The 25,487-nt window shown below is 40.4% G+C and overlaps 1 protein-coding gene across 3 annotated transcripts in view; it reads right to left on the reverse strand.

The window, feature by feature from the left end:
* Positions 1–39: 39 nt before the first annotated feature.
* KCNQ1 (potassium voltage-gated channel subfamily Q member 1) overlaps positions 40–25,487 on the reverse strand; it is a 335,168-nt gene continuing 309,720 nt past the window's right edge. For all 3 annotated transcript variants that reach the window (XM_090140575.1, XM_090140574.1, XM_090140573.1), the window contains one exon: positions 40–1,618. In XM_090140575.1, the coding sequence (XP_089996701.1) occupies positions 1,418–1,618 (201 nt within the window). In that variant the 3' untranslated portion in view covers positions 40–1,417. The remainder of the gene's footprint in view (positions 1,619–25,487) is intronic.

A 25,487-nucleotide genomic window follows, 5' to 3' on the forward strand; every position in this document is an offset into this window, starting at 1 on the left:
GGGCATCAGTTTATATATATATATATATATATATATATATGTATATATATGTCTCTGTGCTTTCAAACACTGAAATCTTTCATAGCATTAATTAGCTATGTTGTAATCCTCCATTTTACAACACTGTCAAATTTAAGGACGTTCCACTTTCAAGGAAGGGTGTGCGTGGTAGAGGTGCTAACTATCAGCAAGGGTTGAATTTCAACTTTAGTAAGCAAAGCTCCAATCCTGTTCACGTTGTGCACGTGAAAAATCACACCAAGCCAAACACTGCTGTTCTTATTGCAACAATAATGTGAGCTGAGGTGGCTGGCAGGTTAGGCCCTGCGTCCTTTTGATTGGAGCTGGCACTTCTGAATACCTAACGACTTTAGTAGGGAGCAGAATTTCTCATTCAATTATTCAGGAAACTATTACATTTGTTGTATATGCTGTCTGGATAAGAGATGCTTTCCTGAACCGGAGCCATGATTCCTATGAGAATTATGGATGCTCAATAAGTGGCCAGCTCAAGCACTTGACCTGCAAGTCCAGTCACGTTATACTGTTGTACTATTCTTGGATAGCATAAGCTGAAAAGAAAAAAAAAAGAAGTAGATTTAAGAAGTAGTGGGTCTTCTTTTTAAGAAGCTATTTCAGGACAAGTACATTCAGACCACTGCGTTTTCTGTTTATATATAAATTCTTTGGCAACAATTTTCTAGAAAGCAGAATCATTTTTCTATGTAATACTTTACTGTCTCCCTGTTAAAAACTGGTATCTTAAAAAATCTATAGCGCTTTCCACTATAAATAGTATTGTTCCAGATTAAGTATTAGTTCCTCCCTGAAGAAAAACAGATTAAAAAAATCTGGTCATTATCTGATAATGTTTATGTAGCAACGTTAAAATAAAACAGCAAAAGAAAATCATTCAGCATGTGGTTTGTCATTCGCAAGAATGTTAGTGGTATATTTATACAATAAAAACAACATAAGTTATCCTATTTTGTTTTAAAAACCTTAGTAGTAGAAATATATTGCTATCTGCAGGTTCATAAACAAAATGCAGATTTCCCATCTAAGTTCAAGTATTATTACAATATTATTATTACTGTTATTATTATTAAAGGAGCTCTAAATCTTTGCAATTTTGCCTGTCTTTACATTGTTTCGGTCTTTCTGAGCAATAATGAGTTGCTATAATTTTTGTTCATTAATAGAATCAATGTGGAGCTTCAGTAGGTTTTGCCTGGTAGAACACAGCCTGTCAATCCTTGGGTTATTATGAGTGGTTTTAGAAGAGTGCATTTGAGACTAGTAGTATAGATGTTGCAGTCACGTGTTTTCTTGGATGGCTGATGAACTGAATTTCCTTCCAAGTTCCATTTAAAGGAGAAAGGTGGGAAGAACCCAACCAACCCAGCCTTTTATCACATCAGGATATATCGTCTTCATTTCTTCCCGGCACGGTCAGTTGCTCGTAGGTTGGCAGGGTGTTATTTGGGAGGAAGAGATCTGAATTAACGCTGTTGCCTCTCTGAGATGACCTGTTGTTCCCTTGATCCCCCTGATGACTTGAAACCAGACGATGCAGCATCTCAGTAATGAGGTTCAGTTTCTGGTCCATCTGTGTAACCTAAAAGACAAAAGGAATGTTTCTTTAGCATCAGCATGTGAGAAAATTGCAACAAGCCACGTGATAAACATGCTGCATTAAAATGATACTTTTCTTAATTAGCATGACAGTAACTTCAAGGAAGACACCAGAGATTCACAGTCCTGTGAGTTGTGTTAGGAATTTAATGCAATAGGTCAGAGCTGGATGACAAATGAGCCCTCTTCATTCTCATCTGTGGGATGTGCTCTGATAGTCATTTTGTACCTGAATGAATGCATGATGCATGAGATTTCAAAGAGATGTGCTGGGTCAGAGAACTAAGTCCCAGAACTGAGCTTCTGTGGTTTTTGTTGCTATTATTGTGTCCATGTTTTTATAAAACATTGTAAGCTACTAACATGCCTTAATGATATCAATATGCTATAGTAAACATCCCCTCTCCTTGCAGTGATCTAAACTACGCTAAGCCAGGACTGACTGACGCCCTCTTTGTTACATTTGGGTCCAATTACCAACCAGGCCACAAAATGCCCCACGGATATTTTTGCTGATGCAAGTGCATAGCAGCTGCATTCTGTGGCAAGGGGTGGAAGTGGAACATGATGCAGTTTTATTCTGTCACTGCTCCAATGACACGGCATTCACCAGGATCGCCACTGGAATTATGTGATGCACAGCAAATGAGAAACTCTTCTAAGGTGGGTGAAAGCAGACTTTAAGACCAGGGACCTGCAGAGGAAGGTTCAGAATGCTCGTTTTCTTCTCCCTTTGGACAGAAACTCTGTGCGTTATTTGATGATGGTGATTTTTTTTTTTTTTTTTTTTTTTTCTTTTCCTGCCCTTCTAAACTGTAGGTGAAAATATAATGAAAAATCAGCATATCGAAGACAGATTAGGTTATGGATTTGTCCAAAACTCAGATTAAACTTGGAGTACATTTGAAGTTCTCAGAAGAAAATCAAGAACCAAATGTTTCTAGGAGCAGCACAACTTAAGGTCTTTAGTTTTCTTGCATTTTCCAGTCAAAAAGTAATGTGTACCATCCCTTTTATCTGGCATGAAAAACCTTCTTTCTGCTCTGACTCACATGCACTGAGCCAGATGTCCTGAGGGGAAGATGTGCGCTTGCAGCTACGATCTGGCAAATTCAAAGTCATGCCCACTCTGCCCATTGGCATGGCAAGCAAGCAAGCGTTCCTCATGGAAAGATGCCTGTCCTTCCAGGATGGGATGAGGCTTGGAAACAGGGCAGTGGGAGCCTCTTTATGGCCTCAAACTCCTTGCCCCAAGCATAAAGAAAAAGCCACAGTTTTGTCCTTGTAGTCTCGTATCCATCCACAGCGATCCTCAAACACTAAGGAAACCTCTAGGCAAGAAGATGTAATAGTTTTCAGAAGGGAAAAGAAAGTAAGCAGGAAAAAAAAAAAAAAAAAAAAAAAGTGATGGGAATAAATTGCTGCCTCAAATATCTGCTAGAAAGTAGTGAAAGGCACATAAAACCGCCAGAAAGAGCATGAGTGGGAGCAATTTATATGTGCCTGGCTACCATCCAAGTATCACACAGGATAGTAAAAGACAGTAAGGCTGAGCAGAACATCAACAAACCTGGAGGATTTCAGCAGAAACTAAAATGTTTTTCCACTGTAGAGAAAATGCCGTTTTTTTCAAGCACTTTGTACAACTGGTAGGGAAGCAGATACAGTAATTTAAAAATATGAGGTGCCAGAGATTTATACTTTGCAGCTGGTTTTGAAAACATTAGGCAAAGCACTCTAGATGATACATGAAACACTAGTAACTCTGGATGGAAATGGCTGTTGAAAGAGGAGATTCTTCAAATGAGGAAGCTGAAGAACACAAGTTCAAGATTTCTAGAAGGAAATACAGATGGAAAATGGAGCAGATCATCAGGTTTTCATTTCATCAGTGTTTGTTCACTTCCTTAAAAAAGGCATGCTTTGCACTAACAGTGCCCATCACAGATGGCGAGTTCATGATGCTCCGAGCAGGACAGTATGAATCAGGGGTAACATTTCTCATTCCTGCAGTGCCCACTGCCCAGGCATTGCTTGCTTTCTGAGACAGCTGCACTGGAAGGGCATTTCCTCTAACAAGAAATGTCTTTTTGCTAATTATTTTGAACTAAGTAAGGGGATTTTTATAGGTATTTTTTAATTTGTGATTCCAGGCAGGGATTACCAGAGAAAACAAGGACTGAAGATAGATCTGGAAAATGTACATTTATGAAACTCTTGCAGTGATGAGCTATTGAACATGACAGTAGATTGGACTGAGATCTGGATAGTCCTTCAACAGCTGCGCATCTTGGTGATGAAGTACTGGGGAGAAGTGAGATGTGAATACTCTTGCTGGGAAATAAATTCCCAGAGATAATTGTCTAATTTTTCTATGGAGTAAGGTTTGGCTGCTGCAGCTGTGGCGCGCAGGAGGCCCACAGAAGCAGAGGCTAATTACTATTGAGCTGAGCCATACGAGATGAAAAGTAAAGACCTAACCTCATCTTCCCTGTTCCTGTTAATTGGTGAAGGCCTCTAAAGCCACAGCGCAGCAGTTGTGCAGGGAGGTACAGCTGGTTGCATGATGCTTTCTTGTTTCACCAGCTTTCTTTCAGATAAGGAGAGCTATTTCCCAGGAGTTCTGTGCCCCTTACAGGCCTGCTCCAAGACATGCTGAAGCTGGTAGGAGGTTTTGGCAATCACAGGCTTCCAGTGACTTCAGTGGACTCTAAATCTTGGACCGAATGGTTAAAACCAAGTAGTAGCATATTCTCTAGATATTACAAGAGAGACAGAAATTTTAATTTCTGTACATTGCTTCGCTTGTGGTTCTTAGGGCTAGACCAGAAAAGATGACATTTGCAAATGAGACTGCAATGGGACAAAGGGCCCCTGACTTTAATTATGCCAAAGCAGGATTCTCTGTTTAAAGGACGAGACGTTTTGAAGAGAGAATCAAAAGCCATCAGAAGGCAACTTCTGTCATTGCAGGTCTCTGATGTGGAAGAATAAGTGCCTTGCTGGTAAACAGCCTTGCGTGTTAGCAATTCCAATATGCTTTCTGTCAACCAAATACACATCCTCAGAAATACTCTTCACTTGTTTGCTGCAAAGAAAAGCTGCCATAGTATGAACTGCTTTGGACAACTCTGATCTCTCCACTTAAAGCAGCAAACAGTGTTAATTATATAGGAAAATAATTCAGACTGTTTCTTTTATGAAAAACTAAATTAGGTCTTTCTGGCTGACTTACGCTTTATTAGAAGTATGAAACTTGCCTGTTCAAATAATTTATACACAAGTAATTTCCTTTGTATTTTATAGACAGTAGTAGGACAGGGGGGAATGATTTTAAGCTCAAGGAGGGAAGGTTTAGATTGGATGTCAGGGGGAAGTTCTTTACACAGAGAGTGGTGAGGACTTTTTCTATCTGTAAAGAAGTCACAGAAGCGTGCGACTGCTCTGATATCCCATACAGTAGACTATAGGCAATGACATAGGTCCTGTGAGCCACAAGGTCCTTTCAGGTCATGTTTTCATGAAAAGTGGTCCTCTGCAACTGAGTTTAAAATGACTTCTACAAAGGCATCAAAAGCATTCCAGGAGGCATTAGTGAACAAGACTACAAGACTGCTCTTCTGAGAGGAGAAGAGAGCAAAATAGTGAGCAGCTGATCTATTAACATTCCATAGATAGTCACATACTATTCATTTTACTCGTTCATAACAGATCCATGATATGATTCAGGATACAAAATGTCATAATGAATTTCTTTCCTTGTTTCCTACTCCTTCCCCCCCCAAAAGAAAAGAAGCCCGGATGTCTGCAGGGACAGCTGGAAGACAATCTCCTTTATGTACCACTGTGAAAGAGAAATAAAGAAGGGTCTGGAGATCCATCCCAAACTTGTTACAGGGATTTACTGGGAAGGGGTAAGGGTAGCAGGAAATACAGGGCCAAGAGGAATGGTATTTTCAGCCATGGCTATTTAAGATAGTGGGGCAGGGGTTCTACTGGTGGCTTCTTAATATGGAGTCCCTATTGCATTGCAGGCTAACAAACTTAAATTGAAAAAAAAATTACGTTCTCTTTATCTGTGCATCCTCTTAAGAGGTTTTGCAAAGAATCCTTCCCGTGTTTGCTATTCAGTACTACACTTGCTGATAAGCTAGTGTTTTATTTCAGAAAACATACACAAAAATCCTTTCTGTTAACAAAGCCATAGGCACACTAATGACTCAGAGCAAAAATAAGAGGGGAGAAATATTCCAGAACTTACAATACATGTTAATGGCAATGATACAAAGGAAGGTATCAGTATCAAGCAGCACTTCAGAAAACACTGAGTGCATCCTTCAAGCTAAACATCTCTTTTTAAGGTGTGGTCATAAATCATTCATTCTTTAGTGAGATTCATCCTATTTAGGTGCTGTTCTTAAGAATATTTGAGGAAGCTTTAGAGAGCAGCTTCCCTGGCTCCTCTTCTTGCTAAGTTCCTACATGTCGTGGTATCTCAATATTTCTGAAAGCTAATACCTCAGAGATTTCACGGTCCCATGAACAGGAACAAAGCTAGGAGTGGCTTTTCAGAAAAGTTCAAGGATAGGTACAGGAGTCTGCACAGAAGATTTCCTTTGCGCTTTTCTTTGCAGCTGTGATAGAGGCAGGAGAAAACAGCAATTTCAGTATTATTAAAGAAAGTTTCTTTCTTCAGGTACGCCGTTTTTCAAAAATATTGGCAACAGTCATTCTTCCATTTACAGCACCCAAGATTCCAGATTCTTGAGAATCCCCTTATCAGAGCTTCTGGCTTCAATATGTTTATTTTGTTGCCAGAGATTAGGCAGCGTTCTTGCTGGAGGTTATATACTAGTCGTTGAGGTGTTTATAGGAGAATGTAATCTGCATGAAGGAAGATTTGTTCTCCAGACTGTCTGTACTTTCTCTTGAGAGTTGTCCAAAGAAGGGAGTATGTGTGCGGTGTCTGGGGGAAGGATGGAGGAAGTGGAGCCAGTGAGAAAACACCCTCCTCTAATATAACATTACTCCTGGCTAGAAAAATATAAAGGCTGAGCTTCTGAGGAACTAAATTAGCAGGTTTTGTGGGCTGCACATGACTAGTCAATGAAAATACAGTATAAACACTGCAGCCACTGTCTTAACTGACAAATAAAAGTGACAAATTTGAAAAGACAGCATCTTAGGAAAATAAGGCACTTGTTACAAACTGTCCTAAAGTCAGCTCCTTTGTATAAAGTTCTCAGTGCCAGTCTCCTGTTAGTTTTTTAATTTTTTTTCCTTTTTTTTTTTTTCAGTAAACAGACACTGTTGCTGGTCTCTTCTTACTCTGTATTTCTATAATAAATTCTTTCTCCCACATTTCTCAACAGTGTAAGGAAAAAAAAAAGATTTTTGTTAGCAGTAACCCCTAAGCAGTACTGATAATCCTCTATGAATCAGCGTGTGCTGCTCCGTGATTTCAACAGAGAATGATGACCTGGGGCTGAGAAGAGACTTCTGAGCCACTGAGCCAGGATTGGAGCTCAGGAACAACTGGGATACCCAAGGCAGTCCTCTGCTCTGATTCTCCAGGAGTTCCCTTGAAATCAGAGCAAACTGCTACTAAAAAGAGGCTTGACTTGACACAATGAAATCGCAGTGTGCACTGTACAACTCCGGTTTCGTCACATTTTTCTTGATTGCATTGGAAAGTAAAACAAATTGGTAACACTAGCAACACCAACACGTGGCCATTTGATTAGTGACTACAACGATTATGCATTTTCATTCATTAAAAGAATTTTATCCTGATGATGCAGCACCAGCTTTAGGATACCAGATATTCATGCTATAGAAAACAGGAGAAATCAGAAGATTAATTTATGAATTCATTGTTTTAATTGCAATTGAGAAAGCATTTTTTCCTTTCCAAATGTCCTTTTCCCCAGGTAAAAATATCTTTTTTAAACAAACATTTTCAAAGTCTCTGACATCCCTGGCTAGCAATTTGCCTAGCTCCATTTCTTTCCTGTGGCTTTTCCTTATTTTTAGAGGACTGTAGATTGCAACTATAATGACATTTTTCAGATTAGAAATCTCCCTTGAATTCTATTTAAAACTGCCAATAGTAAGAAACGTGCTCCAACAGCCCAAAAACTCAGAAAGTGATCTGAAAAAGTCACTCGAGTACTGTGTAACAGCAATCTGTATCTGTATAAAATGTAGTTTACGTGTTAGCCAGCACAGAATATAGGCTGCAAATTTTGTAACTGCCATTTTTCCCTCAGATGAAAATTAAGATAACAGCCTTCAGTGACAGCAGTAGTTGAAGAAGATAATTACAAAATAAAACAGCAATCTTCACAGCTATCTTTGACTATTTCCAGCCAGTTACACGCAATGCATCTTTATGTGAGTAAATGCTTCTGGATTTGAAGCTGGCAAGGCGTCAAACTATTAAACAAGACCTACAAAGAAACAAGTGACAACAACAATAAAGGAGAGAAGCTGCATAGTCACCTTCATAAACTTACATGGCTGTAACTTGCTGATTGACTGAAGGAAGGAAAGTAAAATTAATAAAACTACTATTACTCTCTAACAAGGAGGTTGGTAGGACGCTGCCAAAAGGAAGAATTAGTCACAGGAGAGTCAATTATACTTGGCCACAAATGGTTATTCAGTACAAGCCTCAAAAGGTGGCGAAAAGATTTTGGGCCTATGGTTGTTTTAGAAGTGGAGAAGATTTCAGAAAGATCAAAGATAAAAGAAAGTCAGGGTTGGATGACCTAAAATGCTGCTTCCAGTCAAGGAAGAAGCGAGGAGGAAGATGGAAGTGATAGGAGAAGAAGGGAAGAAGTGGAGACTGAACACTGCTGCTGCTTGAGAAAAGAGAGCTGTGAATGGTGGCTGTGGGGCAGTGCTTTTGCTGTTGCTATTATCAGCTTCTTGCAAAAATGTCTGGCTTATTTAAAACACCCAAAATATTGGAAATCAGCTCTTCCTGAGAATCTTCCTTCAGCTCTAGTGTAGATTTGGGCTAAGAAGCCTATCTGAATGCTGAGTGCTCCTAGAACACCCGGGCCAGTCCTGCTGCTTCACAGCACTGAATGCACGCCCAGATGTGTGCAATGCTCGCAGACCTATTGGGCATCCAGAGGGCAATAGCCAAGCAATTAAAATTTGTGGTTGACTCTTGTCGTAGATAAATGAGACGTGACTTAAAACACATGGAAATTTTCAAGTTAGGACCGTGTCCAAAATCTACAGTCTTTGGCCCAGCGCAACCTCAGGATACAGCTATTTTTTTTTTTTTAACAAAGGTCAGAGACTATTTTTTAACCCTTTCCTTTAAACGAGTGGAGTATTAGAAAGTGAGGTGTTGAGGAAGAAGTGAGTTTGAAATACTCTTCTGAGTTAAACCAGGAAATTGAAGTCTAGTCTTGTCTCTAAATATAACTTTTACCATAAGCTAATAAAGAATATAAAATCGCTCTATCCTATTAATTGAATACTTTGGATTTTCCAGAGATTTCCTTATCTTCATCTACTATAGCCCCACCTTCAGGAAATGATATCTCTTCCACCCATCACAACTTTTTTCCATTTCCATTGAAAATAAGGAACAAATTGACAAGAAGAGACAAATTCTTTCCTTAAGTGTGAATAAGTGGTACAAAAAAGCAGGAAACATTTATGTACCCACAAAAACAACCAGGCATCCAACTAGCACCATCATTCTAAGCACTTTCCCATGTTATGCTTAAATTGCAGTCCAGCCTTATGAAAGATGTCAAAGAGGCTGGAGATAACAAGAAATGTAAAGGAAGTATTGGGCAAAAAAAACCCCGAACAAAAAACCCCAACAACTTATCTCCATGCAATAGTTTGAATACAGCTATAGAACAAATGGCAGCAATTAGTGCAGCCCATACCCAACACATTGTGAACCTTAGTGCATTTATACAGCACCATGCTGTGATTGATACTTACTATCATTTTTATCCCAAAGGAGGAAAAAATGAGGCAGTAAAGTTACTGGCAAGGCTTCAGATTTACTAAGCATCTTTAACTGGAAGGAAGAGATCTAAACATGTTTAAAAGCCATCTTCCCATGTTGGGTAGATCTCAAAGCACTTTTCATTTTTTTTTGAATGAAACAGAAGGTTAGAAAACTGGTTACTTTCTGATTCCCAACTACATTCATATTCACCAATACATTCCTACACTGCATCCTTCTGGTTGAGCATCCCAGTGCCTATCTGTAGGGGGAAAGAACAGACTGTTCAGCTAACAGGCATTTATACTTCAGATACTCCAGTTCCACAGATGTGAAGAAAACTCCCTGTGGAACTTGCCTCTGGAGGACTCTCTTTGCTGGTTTACTCACGGCAGTATAGCCTCTGCATATCACTCCATATTTTTGTTGTCAGAAATTTGGCAATCAGACAACAACTTTCTCCTGGCTGTAGATTCCTGTTTCAAATGTGGAACAGTGGCATATTTACAACATGTCAGGGTTAAAAAAAAAAAAAAAAAAAAAAAAAGACCAAACTAACGTAAAAATATGTCCAAAAACTCTTTTTCACAGCAAAATAACCCCCAGACCTCCTTGCCAGTATAACCAATTAAACAAAACAAAACTGACTAATCTCGACCTCTCTCCAAAGGGGAATGTTTTGTTTCTTGAAACCCTGGCTCTTGCTCTCATATGATACTGGGACTATGACTAATAACCTCTTGCTGGAGTACTGCTGATAATTTCACCATTGAGTAGCTGCTCTAGTTCTGGATCATCATAGTATGCAACGAAGCTGCCAAGATTTTATTTTTAAAAAACAAAGAATAAGATATACGTTCATAGCCCCCAGTGTTAGGAATACATTTTTCAGTTTTAACTGTTAGGCTTTGCCTGACAATTTTTCCTCCTTCCTCGGAACTGTTATTTTTCAGATGCCTGCTAAGAAATGGTTCCTTTTTTCCTTTCTCTCTCTGAAACACTTTTCCTAATTCAAAACAGATTTGTGACTGCAGCTCTTTTCAAAACAAATACGCCATGCATCACACTGAGTTAGGTCAGCATTGCTTATGTTAATGTTTCACACTTCACCCAAATGAGGCGTCCACACTCCTTTTCAAGGTAACGTGGTCATGAGGTGCACAGCATTTTCCAGTTGGAATAGAAAGTGAGACACATCCACAGGTTACACATCTTAAAGCAGACATAAATTCTTTCTTACAGTGGAAACTAGTTGTCTACTTAGCTATGGCACAGCCATCTCAGCACTACACCCCTGCCCACAGGCAGACAAAAGCCAATTCAATAAGTTCATTTTAACTTTGGTCACTGTCAGTATGCTAAAGGAAAGGAAAACAAAGCTCAATCTGTGCAAAGCTTGAGAGGGGAAGTTAATGCAAAATACTGCAGTGTAGCACTGTGCTACTGCTTTGCAAATTCAGTCTTCTATCTCTTCAGGGAAGCAGCACTGGTAGTAAGAAGGTGTGGTGTGCAAGTTTGGTCAGAGTGAGGAACTTGTTTTTATGGGTCTGATAGAATCGGGTCCCTTAATACACCAAAAGCCAAGAACCTGAAAATCAAGGGTCATTTTGAAAACTGTGGGTTGGCTTTACTTCCATAGTCTTTGGGGTACTTGCACCCACCGCAGTGATTCACATGGTTTGCCCAACTTAATATGTTCCCTAAAGGTAGGGTGGGTGCCAACAGAAATGGGTGAGGAGAGGGAAGAGAAGACAACAGATATTCTGTGGCATGGAGTGGGATTGAGAGATGGTCAGTGGTATGGGCACAGGGTAAGAAGATGAAGGCACTTGCCTGATGTAAAGATACTACTGAAGTATCTTTAGTAGTTTACCATGTGCCTTAAGATTTCTCTGTGTAAGATCCTACTGAACAGCAAAATATCACAGAAGGGCTGGGATGGGATTGGAGGCAATGGGATGGCAAGAGTAGGGCTTAATTGTCTGCTTTCTACTCAAAATGCTAAAGAACAAGATGAATTCAGTTGCTTTTTTTTGCTGCTGATGGTTTTTAAAAAAATCTTTCGGCTGTTTTTTCTTTTTTTTTTTTTTAAAGCATCTGTAATCTACTCATTATTTGTGATTTGATAGGTATTATATGAGCAGAAAAGGCATTAACTCCTTTCTACCCAAAATCAGCTTACAAAATTAATAACCATTAAATGACTTCTGCAGCAATCAAAAATCATCGGGGAAAAGGAATGGGGAGAAAAAGAGAGAGAAGCAATTATAATAACAGTGAGTTTTGAGATTCCCTGAGGGCTGCTGGTAATTAAACCAACGGCAACATGAATCTCTGTTTGATGCGGTCATGAATTTGTTTTCAAAAGAAAAATCTTTAAAAAGATTCTTTCAATAGAAATTTTTAGAGAACAAGCTCAGCATGAATAATTAGACCAGAAATACGTGATAAATATTATTACAGAGAAGTCATTTACGGGCCATGGCATATGCAGGTTAGAAATCCCAGTGATAAATAAAGCAGCAAGCTTGCACCCATTCTGAAATCACAAAACCAGGGCTGCACGCCTGTATGCTTGAGTTAGTTCCTCAGAAAGGAGGCTGCCTCTTGTTTTCACTATTGCATTAAGCATTAAAAACACACAGATGCAAGATAGAAAACACAGTATAATGAAAGAAACCCACACACAGTCCAAAGGCACTTTTCTTTCACAGGGGCCAGCACAAAGATCAGAGGTGAAGTCTATTGGTGATAAAAATGTCTGAGGGCTCAGTCCTCTCCCCCACCCTTCTTTTGGCCATTCGCTTCTGCTGAAGTCATACCCTTAGACATGGCTCCTTCAGAATATTCAGAAAAATAAAAATGCTTCTGCTTTGTAAAGATGCTAAGCACCTGGCAACACCACTGAAATCCAAAGATGCGGGTGCTTTGTACCCTTCAGAATCAAGTTGCCCCAGACTCCTCAAAACTGCATTTCATTTATTTCCTGACTACTTCAAGAAGAGGTATCTACAATCAATCACATGCCAACAAATAACCAATGAGTGAGCTAGAACCTACTATATTTGCCAGCAGAAACCCACGTTTAAAAAGAAAAGAAGGCTGTTGTGACATTATTCATAAAGGTGAACTGGTAGATCTTACGGATACCAGAAGCAAAACTACAACAAAGGCAACCAACTGCTAATGAAGAAAGGTTTTCACTCAAATTTCATGGGTCATACAGAGTCATTACCCATGCCTGCAGGAGTTCAACAGCTCTGCCAATTGAATTTGGGGGAAATTATGTGATTATTTTGTTACGCATTTTGTAGTTTGGGGCGTTTTTCTTTCAATCCCAAGTTGTGGAGCCAACCAGGTATGCAAGAATACCAGCTTCAATTTCCAGAGTTAGCTTCAAACCAGCCTTGCTACAGAAAAAATCTCAAATATAGGTTTTCATTGCACATCAGTCTCAGAAACAAGATTTGAAAGACTAATATTCATTTCCTTTTTTTTTTTTTTCTTTTTGCATAAATACACCCTTACAGTTCTATGCCAATCCCTTAACATTCTGGGGTCTCAACACCTTTGGAAAACAAGGAGACACACCATTTGGCTGCTCCCAGTAACAAGTGCTGCATGGGTTAACTTTCCAAATTAGTTCTATTGCAGGTTTCCCCTTGTTTTGAGTCAGTTAAAATACCAAGGCTCTTCTCCATAACATTTTAAGCTACAATGTCTTCAAAGGTAAACAAACGTTTCTGATAAAATAACATGTTTGAAAAATGTAATGGATGACAAAGATAACAAAAAATCCTTAGTGCTTTTCTTTGTCAATAGCTTCTTCTAGGAATAGAGCCAGACTGGGCATTTATTTGGACTGGTAAACTATGACTCAAAAAGCAGCTCTATTGGCAGTGTAAGCAACTGCTCAGTGGTGGAAGCAAAAGGCTCACAGTCTTTCCTAGCTGATTAATCATCATGACAGGCTTGCAGATTAAATGATCTGCCCAGCTCCAGATGTTAGACGTGCATCCATCTCTCGCTACTCTTCTGGTTCATAGGCAGTAGCTTGGGTTGCTCATTCTTAAGATAATGATGACCATTACTGTTCAAAACGAAAAGGATTTGGGCTTTGTAATTTTATCCTGCGGTAGAGGAGACTTCTACACAAGATAACACAGCACATACAGTCTAGACACAATGAAATACTTGAAAATCCTTCGGGTGGAGGTGGTGACCGTCTTGCACATAAAGCTTTGAGATGTTTCTCTCTCCATTCCCACCCCCAACTTGAACTGCTATCAACTGCACGAAGGAGGAGCATGGATATGAGCAGGATCTTTCCCCTCGAGCCCCTACTATTAGCTGTACTAGTCCTTTTTACATCAGTAACAAAATGCACCTTCTCTGAGGTGGGAGACAGCACAAAGTAATGCCCCACAGCATTTACAGACAGGAAGCAAAGAGTAGCAATGTGATGACAGCATGGGAGAACATCATGGTGGCAGAAAGAAAGGCTGGCTACCCAACACTAGTGCAGCCAGCTGGCTTATTGCAAGTGTAGAGTCCTCACAGGACTTTCAATGACTGCCAGTAATGAGAAATGTCATTTTAATTCTCATCAAAAGTATTTCACTTTCGTCACCACAGAGGCGCTGGCTTGGGCCTCAGTCAGGGAGGCTTTCATTAGGATCTCTCTGGAGAGAGAACATCAGGGGACCAACATCCCACCGCTGAAGCAAGCTGCAGCCTGCTGCTCCTGGAGATCCATCACTTGTGTTCTCCAAAGCCATACCCTGCTGCACCTGGAACGTCACCACACATACTGGTTTAGCTGCAGGCATTTCTGATTTTCTCTCTGCCTACTTTCCTTGAAAGAGTGAAAGAAGTTACTACAGAGTTACTTCTTTTTTTCTGCTAGCCTCTTTTTCTAGGTAGTATCTTTGTGCTTGTCCAACAGAGAGAGAGCAATCAGCTTGTCAGCAGAGAACTTCATTGACTCTAACCACAGAAAAAAGATCATCTGACAGTGCCTGCTAAGGACTTCACAGATTAAAGCATTAACAGTATCCTGATTAAATGAAGACATGTTCATCCATTTTCGTGGATGACTTTATGTGATTCAGCTTATAATTTTAGTTCTGACACATCTGCTCTGCAAAGTGAAAGGAGTTTAATTCAGCCTCAAGCATCACGGTTCCTTTCAGGTATCAGTTGTTCCTTTTTCTTTACAGTATCAACGCTGTTGATTTATATATTAAAGGAACAGTATTTTCAAACCAGGAAGTAATCTTCTCAAATTATACCTAATTTTAAGACAGAAGCTGAACGATGATGGGAATAGTAAAAATAATAAAAATGCCAAGTGCTTCTGTTTTCATAAAGCCTCAAAATGCTTAGGTACGCACTATTCACAGCCCAGGAAATACAAACAACAGAAGGTGAAATGACTTGCATGAAATCCTGCAGAAGGTGGCTGAGAATTGGGAACAGCGTCCACATCACCCCGAAAATCCCAGTGACCACATCAGGGCATCACTCTAGATGGAACGTGGACTGTCACAATGATACAAGTGTCTGACACTGCATTTGACAAGCTGGCTTACACAGGAGGCAGAGGTCTGCTTGCACTTATTCCTCTTTGGCTCAGACAGAACTTGCAGTGTACACGTGCAAGTGAGAAGACCATGTGCGACCAGCACTCTGATATGCATTATTCATATAACAGTTCTACTGACTGAAAAACTAATAAATCCACAGCCTGCAGATGATGTGCAGACATACAAACACATCATCACAAATATCACTTTATCTTGATTCTTTGCTGGCTGTTGTTGTTGTTGGGCTTTTTTTTTTTTTTTTTTTTCCTCCTCCCCGCTGCAGCACAGTAGACCATCTAGAAGAAGTACAATAGCAAAGCAAGCATCTGGCTAAACTTATTTAAATCACAATGGTTCATTCAGGCCATTTCCCCATATAGGACAGTCACAAGGCCTAGGGATGAGTGTCATTTTCCAGGGAAACATTTCTAGATGAGTATTTCGCACAGATCAAACTTTGTCAAACTCAATTGTAAAGCAGTGCTGCAAGGTAATCGATATCTCCTTCACTCCCAGTGCCCTCAACTCCCAGATCAGCCTTTCAGTGATGGAGACCCACGTAAGTAGGTCTCTCTGAAAGTAATGCCTCCTACTTATTTCCACGGAAACTACAACAGATACAAAGACCAATTTCTCAACTATAAAACACAGTTTTCCAACATAGTCACCGCCATTAGTTATGCATTTTTGCCACCGATGACCAAGAGCCTGGCATGCCATGCTCATAAGTACGTGCACCAGCAGAGGTAACCTGCTGCCACTGCCTCACTGTGCTCACATCCACTGGATGGTCTCCACAAGAAGTTCCTCAAGTGTTAATGAATGTCAGTGGGTGCCATTTTTTTTTGCATAGAGGATTTCAATTCCTTCACATTTATGAGGAAGGAAGTGTATGTGAAGTGCAACCTGAATCCAATTCTTGACTTTTTAGCTGCCTCATCACTTGGCTTTCTGTGTGCTCTAGCACAGGTTTATTTTGCAGAGTAGGTTTTGTTTTTCAGCCCGGTACAACTCTTAACTTTTGGCCATTTTTTTGTTATGTTGTGCATCATCTGCAGTGACAGTAAATGAACTGCCACAGCTCATTCTGTAGCTTTCTGCCCATAACACTGCACGAGACAAGAGGTCAAAACAAGGTTTCTCTCCTTGAGTATTGTAACTACGGACTATTTATAACTCTGTGTATATCCATGCCGGACAAAGAAGCTTTCCATGTGTAGAAAATGACATGAACTCAATCTTTGCAGACAGTCCCCAAGCCTAAAAACGCTTTTGTTAGTACAGCGAACACCTGTACTAATTATGCACTTCACTCAGTCGGGGGTCATTGCTCATGGCAAAGGTTTTAAATCAGCCACCCCAGGAGACAGACATCATTACACGGCTCGAGCAGTCGCTCTGATGCCACAGAATTAGGCAAACCTGGAAATACACTCAGACTCTGAAGTCTGTAAAAGTGAAAGGCTGTAACGCTTCACTATTGTTGTGCACAATACGACAGCTTGGATGAATAGAGAAAATAATCAGACACAACTGCTGAAATCTGAAGTTTAACATTATTTTTAGATTTAAGCATACGTTCTTTTGACTTTCATGTAAACTACATTTTTTCATCCCTCCCTGTATATCGTCGTGCGTGACCCAGCAAAACTTGCAAATGTGAGAAATGTCAAATAATGTTATTTTATTCACGTTGTGATTCATAGCTGCTATTTATTCACCTAAAATTATGCTGGAACTCACATTCCAAGGTTGGTGTTACATTTTCTCACTGATGTAGCTCCTCATTAGATGTCCTCTGCAGACGGTCCCTGCTCACTTTGCAGCGTTGCTCATCACTGCTGGTGCTTCCCTAAGCTTGAAAAGGTGTTAATTCTCTGCTGCCTTTGGCAAAGGGTATGCACTTGTGCCTGCACATTACCGCTTACAGGGACGTACCTGACATTCTTCATTATTCTTCTGCCTGTCATTTCTGTTCAGAAATGTGCACACAATATGTACAAATGAGTTCATATGTGCCGTATGCTATTAGGCTTTTCAAGCTTTGATTACATACAAGAGTGCTGTCACCAGCTTGACAGATAAGGCTGCTCCCAGGCTGCTCTTAATGCCGTTTCCTGATTTTCTGCTCTCCAGGACAGAAGATCTCAGGAATAACAACATGCAAAATGACAAGAATCAGTTTAATACGACATGAAAACCAGCGTCTCAATGATTTGGAGTGTCTTGATGGAGTGACTTTGGAGTGTCTTACAACTTGGGTTAGTCTATGAGTCTCACAGGCCAGAGGGGCAGATACCTGCACTTCGCTTTCCTCTAATCCTAATCAGACAGGCAGCAATTAAAATTCGGATTTCTCACTGGTAAGCCACTTCGGGTAGGGGCTTGCTTCAATTCCGTACACTCCAACGTTTCAGGCGCTCCTCAGTATAAAAGCAGCATCTCCTCTACCAGAGGAAAGGAGCCCTGGGTGACTGGCAGATGGCGTGGGCAGGGTTCTCTATGGGGCTGTTTACAGCCCTCAGCTCTGGCAGCACACAGCTGGGTAATTAAATGGGGAGGGGAGGGGGGCTGAAGTTGTTCAGAAACAACAAAGAACAGGAGGGAGCAAAGGCAGAAAAATCACCGTGCGAGGGCAGAAAGGGGCCTTTTAAGAGTTCTGCGTTTTCACAACTGCCTCCTGTGTGCATGCTAAAAAGGCTTTCAGGGATGCAAATCACCAAATACACAAATTCTTTAGGAAGCGCCTAGGAACTCCAACAAGAGCATTTGATCATTTAATATCAAACCACCTCCGTGTTCTTTAATCTGTTCTTCGTCCTGCACATTTGCAAGCACGCAGTATAGACTTTCACAGACACGTATATGCAAAATTTTCCTGCCATTTGCATGACCCCTTTCAGTCAGATTCATTAGGCAACATTAGGGAAAAATCCCCCGAGCTCTGTGTATCCCATGAAGCCCTCTCCCTCCATTGTGCCTCAGCAATGAGACATGTTTTGCAACAATGTCTCCTAAACATACAATAGTCCCAATTTGCTTCTCTTTCACTCCAGAGTAAATGAGGAGTAAATCTATTGATGTCAATGGGATTAAGGTAATATAAATGGCCTGAAAATGAGGATCGCTGTTGGCACTTAGAAGAGAACACTCCAAAGGCTTATCCATTCGCACACAACATATCCCCCACAGCAATGGCAGCCCCACGCATCACCGCCAAGACCTCGCAGTACTAAATGGGGCCTTGTTCAAAGCGCACCCTTCCTCCGTGCAACACAGCGACGGTGTTTCCACGTGCTCTCTCACAAAGCAGCCCCGCCACGCAAATCCTAATCGTTTACTTCTTCCATTTTTCTGTCATTTACATTTCCTAAGCCGCACGCAGGGTTTCACAGCAAACGCACTGCAGAAGAAGAAACCCCGCCCCACCTGGCAGAGTGCGATCCCGGCAGCTATGCTTTTGGAACACAAATCACAAAGTTTTCAGTGCACGCTGTGAAATTAATAGCAACCAAAAGGTTATCTGAAGCGTAATTAAAAAAAGTAACGTGTTTGCATTGTTCTTCGCTAAAACAATCCCCGAGACCGCGCGTAAAAGTCCCCAACTGCAGGACAATAATGAGCTTGTGAATTAGGATTGTAAATTCCCTCTGCTGCGAATGTGGGAGCCATCAGGAGCACACATGATTGAGTCAGCAGTTACCAAGACACATACATACAGCACAGGCCACTTAAGTCTCAAAACTGCCATTTATCATTTCCTGAAAGAACAGTTTCTTGGCACGTCTCCTCTAAAAACATTTTTTTTTCCAAAACAACCGACCATTCCAGCAGGCTATGAATACCACTATAATTTGGTCTATTTTTCATATCAAGTAGACGATGGGCTCTGGTTTTCGTTTAATTAAAGAAACCTTCTTTTCAGTTTTCCAAGCTTTGCTTGCAGCAGGGCAGATACCACAACGAGCCAGCTCGAAAATAGCGCCCGTTGCAGGGTGAACCCTCAGAAGATGGAGCAAAAATAACTGTAAATACAAACACAGCTCCAGGTCGTAAAGCCCAGCATACACAACCCCAAGCTCAGTCACGCTGCCAAACTTTTATCTGCGGTGCAAATCACTGCTGTGGGCTCGACTGCAGTTTGGAGTGAGGGATGTGCGGTGGTCCAGAGCTGCCCACCGGAGCCCTGAGCCGCTCTGCTGCAGTCAGAGCTGCTCTCTCCACTGCCTACGAGCAGAGCCTGATGGCTGTGAGCTGTGAGAGCAGAGAGGAGCAGCCCTTGCCGTGAAAAATGATTCAAACAGATGAGATAGAAGAGGGGTGGGACGGAGCTCCTATTTTCATTCCTGTTTTATACATATGGAGCTGAGATACAGAAGGATTAGATGTCTTGCCTGCGATCACACAAAAAGTATCTGGGGCAAAAGCTAGGAATTGAACCAAAGTTTTCAAGTTCAAATAAACATCGTCTTCTTTCATTAACCCTGTGCTCACCAACTACAAGGCTCACATCTCTAGTTGCAAGCTTGGAGACACATGCTCCCTTTGGGTATGGCAGGGCCTGAGCACAGGAGGGGGAACAACGTGCACTGCAAGCATTCGTATTCCCACAGCACTACTGGCCTCGGGCTTTGCTTTAGAAAAATCAAACTTAGGGAAAAATAGTCCTGTATTTTGATTTCCTGTTTTGGGAAGGAAGTCCACATTCTGCTATTTCTCTGCAGATTTCTCTGTGCAAACAGCCACAGAAACAACAAACTGTTTCATGCTTCAGAAAAAAAAAAAGTAAATAATCACTTAATAGATTTCTCTAAACATCTGACCCGCAGTTCACACATTCTTAGTTTAAAAAAAAAAAAAAAAAAAAAAAAAAAAGACCATTTGTAATACTGTTCTACTAAAGAAGGAAAGAACAACATACTATTATACTATTAGACCACTTTGTCTTCAGAAGACAAATGTTGCCACGCTCTCTTCTAGACTGCAAATCTTCAAAATGGGAATGCAGGCATCTGAAGAAAAGTCTAGCAAGCTTAAAAAATAATAACAATAATATGGGCTCAACTGTGTGTCTCTTCCAAATGCTCTCAGAATGTCTGAAGCTTTTAGGCTGAAAACTTCAGTATGAGAGGCCCAAAACAGAAAATCCAGATTAGGTGGTTAGAACTGTACACCACAAAAACAAAATCTTAAAATGGGAAAAGTCTGATTAAGACTTAGTAAGGATCCAAAGTACTCCCAACGCCCAAGAACAAGCAGGTGAGTACACATCATAAATCCCAAAAGATGTTTACATGGAGGACAAAACATGTTTTATTACTTGGCTTCAGAACCACACTTTTGCTTACCAGGGAAGAGGGCTGCCATTACTTGTCCCCATCAGTAAGCAGTTTCTGTTGTAAGGCAAATTATGGCATAACGCCATTTCTTTATTTTGATGCATTTCAAGTGGAAAATTCAAGTTCTTTCTTTCTTTCTTTCTTTCTTTCTTTCTTTCTTTCTTTCTTTCTTTCTTTCTTTCTTTCTTTCTTTCTTTCTTTCTTTCTTTCTTTCTTTCTTTCTTTCTTTCTTTCTTTCCTTTTCTCAGGGATATGGTTTATCAGAGGGTTGTTGGGTAGTATAGTTAGGTTGCAGTTGGACTTGATGATCTTTAAGGTCTTTTCCAATCTGAGAAATTCTGTGATTGATTCTCTTAATTCGGAAATACTTATATAGTTTTAGCTACATAATGAATGTTGATAGTACTGAGAGATTTCATTAAAAAGGAAAGTGAAAAACACGCCTAAAAGTAATACAAAGACAACAAAATAGTTCATATGCTGCATTTCAGCGTCCTTGGATTAAAATGGTTAACACAATGGAAAAGTCTAAATCAATGATCACAAAAAAGACCTACTGAAAATGCTGTCAAAGTAGCACTGCTCCAATGTCACAAATAGAAGTTTCTACTGGAAGTTCAGTTTTTTTTCCAAAATGCTGTTTTTGCCACTTCTATCTAAACTATGAGATAAAGTGTTTAGAACTGTTTACCATTTGAATAAAACCCCCACATGACAAAACTGTACCATTTCTCAGCCTTCACTTGCCATTAGTGTGCCCTTCCTGAGATGTTGACACAAGTGCCTGCTCATTTGGGAAGCACTTTGGAGCTGGCCCTGTAGAAATGCCTGTCATTAGGGCTATCAGTTTTAAAATCATTTACAAAACTGAAGAATTTCCTGTTTCTGTAAGTGGCTCTAACTAGCTCTTTCCAGCAGAAATCCCTGGAGAAGAGAATTGTTTTTCTCTCTGCTGAACTGCAAGTGCTATCGCTGCAAAAAAAGGGGGATTGCCAAGAGGCCAAGAGTGGCCCTTGGGCACCTCTCTGCCTCCAGCTTTGCCTAAGGTGAGCAGGGAGCGAGCCCTGCCCCATGAGCCCTCCACATTCTGCTTTGAGATCAGCGTGTGAAAATATGACAGGATGAGTATCCTCTAAACCAGTGAGGCCTTTACCACAGGCTTTAAAAGGAGCAGAAGTACGGTCAAGTATAATATGTATATATCTATATTTTATTCACAAAATATTTACTTTAGGATTAGCCCAGGAGCGTTCAGGTCAGGGCTGGCCCTAGAGGCACTTCAGTCTCAACAGTCAATTAGTGTCAGTGTGAGTCTACTTTTTCAAACTCTGATAAAAACAACAGAAAAAAGGTCTCTCTCCAAGTCTTTCAGTTGTAGAAACTGATGGAAAAGATGGAAAATAGAAACCCATCCAATTATTAGAGGTAAAAATTTTCCATTGAACTCCTCTGTTGTTCAGTTTTGGTGATATTAGAAACCACCTTGATCCTCTTGCCCAATTTGTTAGGCCAGTCTTATACACATTGATCTGATTACCAGGGAAAATACAGAGGGGAAAGAAAACAGTATGAGCTGGTCATGTGGTTTTATGAGACGTGGGTTGAAAATCCTAGCCCTGATTGTCTCTTGGGGACTGTGTTGAACTCCGGCTTACCAAGAGTTTACCAAGAATAGCCCAGCTCCAAAAGAAATGCTGGGAGATCTGCAACTCAAACAGGATAACATCCAGCTCTGCCATGCAACATGGAATACTGGCACAAACTCACAACCACTCCTGACCAGACAAACATCAGCAGAAACACCGTGTAGAGAGAATCTGACATAGAAAAGGAAGATGCTGATGACTGCTGCAGGGAAAAGGCAGAGCAACTCTGGAAAACAAAGAGATGGGCTACTGTCTTTGGAATGGATCTTGCTTGGGGATTTCAGGATGCTCTGCACACTTCACACCAATGCTTTTGACATCATCTGTATTTAAGGAGTCAGTATGGACAACAGTTCCTGGATAGGAATACCATGAGGGTATGTCTCATGTCTCAGATGCTTTGCAGAAACCTTTACCTCTGCTTCCTATAGGAATCTCTCCCTAGGTTGCCTGCCTGGCTGCTGTAGACCTAGCCTAGGTATCCCTCCTCTTATGCTAGAGAGTCTTATATAGCATTTTAAAGATCCTTTTTTTTCTAGACAAGCTCTCCACTCTGTGCAATTATGACACTGTTTCTGATATGAATGGTTCTCATTGCCACCAACCTCCTCACTGCTTTTCCCCCAAAAGAAAAAATCCTGGTTGAAAACCAAAACAAATAGTACATTTTTATCACACAGAATTTGTTAATAATACTTTCCCTGAAATAGTTCCCAGGCCTTTCTTAATGCTCAAATAAAGGCCCAAACATTTACGGCCAGCACTCTAAGCCAACTAATAATTTATTTGAGCCATACTGAAAAGCTCAAGAGGGATTTTGAATGAAAAATTTAGTGAATAAACTGATAGCCAAATACTGCCTTGGAGCTCTGCCACTGTAACACAGAGGATGCACGGACCAAGACATATACTGAAAAACAGTCAATCAGATGATTGTTAAGTCTTGTCAATCTGAAGCAGAAAAGATCATGACTTTTAGTAAACTGTGAGCCTTAATATTTCCTGACTCCTGCGGCACACAGATGACTGGGTGTTAAAGTCCTACTGCTTTAAAGGGGGAAAAAAAAATAAAAGAAGAAGAAGAAGAAGAAGAAAAAAAAGATATTTAATCATTTGACAATAAGATAAGAAAGGCAAAACTCTGCTTTCAGAATTTCATGGGAAACTTACTACATGGAGAATTCCCAAAGATTTTACTGAGTGTTAGAGAATATGCACGCACAAACTAGGGATCAAACTACTCCATATTTGATCAGCAGAAAAAAAAACCAAACCAGATTTCTTTTTAAATCACTTCAGGACTTTTAAAATTGCCCTGGAGTGGTTAAAACTGATCTTCAGGTCTGAGGCTGCCATGCTGTCAAATGTAAAATGAAATATTTGTCAACTCTTAGAGCTCTTTTTAGAAGTGAAGAATTTCAGGGCGTAGAAAGAAACAATCTTCCCAACTTAGCAGTTTTTTAAAGATTTCTTTAAATTCACTGTTTTGCAGCATCATGAACTTGAGACTATGAAAAAAGGTCATTTTGTAATTGAAAAGATTTTTTTCTGCTTCCTTTTTTTTTTTTTTTTTTTGTCTCATTTTTTCACCATATTGGGCAGCTAAAAGAATCACAGAATCATGGACTCACAAGGATTGAGAGGGACCTCAAGAGATCACCGAGTCCAACCCTCTGCTAAAGCAGGCACCCATCCAACATGTCGCACAGGTGGGTGACCACATGTGTCTTGAATATCTCCATAGACTCCACAACCTCTCTGAGCAACCTGCTCCAGCACTCCATCACCCCTCCTGTAAAGAAGTTCTCCCGCATGTTTGGATGGAACTTCCTATGTTCAAGTTTGAGGCCTTTACTTCATGTCCTATTTCTAGACACCAACGAGAAGAGCCTGGCCTCCTCCATTTGCCTCCCACCTCCTTTCAGATATTTGAAAACATTTATCAGATCCCCTCTTTGTCTTCTTTTCCATCAAAAAGTAATACAAAACAAAAAACAAAAAACAATCCTTACAATTTACTGCACGGTAGTTCGTTTCCAGTATTGCAATAGATTGGAGCTTTGAGTTCCCCGTGGCTTTGCCTTGGACCAAGAAGACTGGTTCAGCTTTGATTTGAACCTGCTGCTTACAACACACCGTAAGCCCTTCCCATACAGCAGACTTTTAGCGAGGGCTGAATAAAAAAAGCAAAATATTTTACATTTGTGTATTTCTTTTTACAAACAATTTTGAGTGCAAAACCAAAGAATTTATATCCCGAGAAGACAAAAGAATTCTGCTACTCTTTTACCCTCTTTCTGGCTTGCATATAATGCAAAAAAGATGTGAGAAATGTTAGTTTTAGCATATGAAGAGACGGGATGTCAAAATTGTTGTGGTCTTCGCAGCTTTACTGCACTGAGCTCCTCCCATTAACCATCTTGGGGATGTTCTGTGCATGTGTGCACGCACATGGGCATATTTAATTGATTGTTTCACTTTCTGGACTACTCAGAGATCTGGAAATTACTTTCAATAAGCAAAGAAAGAGTTGGAATAATCTCTGGAACTTATCTGAGAATCTGGAAACTTCAGCACTGAGCTAAATATACCAGGAAGCCCAAACTTGTAATTCAGCACTTCTGTTTCTAACTACAGCCCAGAATCGGAGATGAAATTACAAGGAAAAACAATTTATAGTTGAAAACAATTCAAGGATAATTTAGCAAGACTAAGGGTTTTATGTATCTCAGCTGTACCTTCACTGCATACATTTAAAACCTCCTCAAGATGCATGCCATTAGCCATGTACAGCACTCATCTGCGTTTCCCAGGATGCACAGAGTTAAGCACAAAAATTGGTTACGTCTGGGCTCTAGAGCACATTCCATCCGAGAGCTGCAAAATAACACTAAGAAAGATGCTGTAATAATTAAAAGTATACAGCTCGAGCTCATGAGATTTGGTTTAGTGGGATCTTGAGTGAATTGCTTGAGAGAGGTCTCTGAAATATGTAAAGAATTTAACTACTAGTCCCTTAGTTTCACTTCAGTTTTCCATCCTCAGCTATGCACGCTTTTTCCTGTTGCCACAGTTTCCAAAGCAAAACATAATTCCATGGCTCATAACGACACTGGTGTGGACATAAATGCCTTTTGTCAGCTGAGTGGTCACTCTGAGCTAAGAGCAGCCTACCAGCTACATAGGTGGGAAGAAAACAGATTTACAATTGCAAACGCAGAGTTAAGCCTCCCAAATAGAAATGAACTGGAAGCAAACTTCTGAACTTGAGGAAAGTTTAAATCTGCCTTTTCTCAACTCA

Source organism: Phasianus colchicus, chromosome 5 (genome assembly GCF_987193195.1).
Source record: "Phasianus colchicus chromosome 5, bPhaCol1.hap1.1, whole genome shotgun sequence".
In the NCBI taxonomy this organism is placed as follows: Eukaryota; Metazoa; Chordata; class Aves; order Galliformes; family Phasianidae; genus Phasianus; species Phasianus colchicus.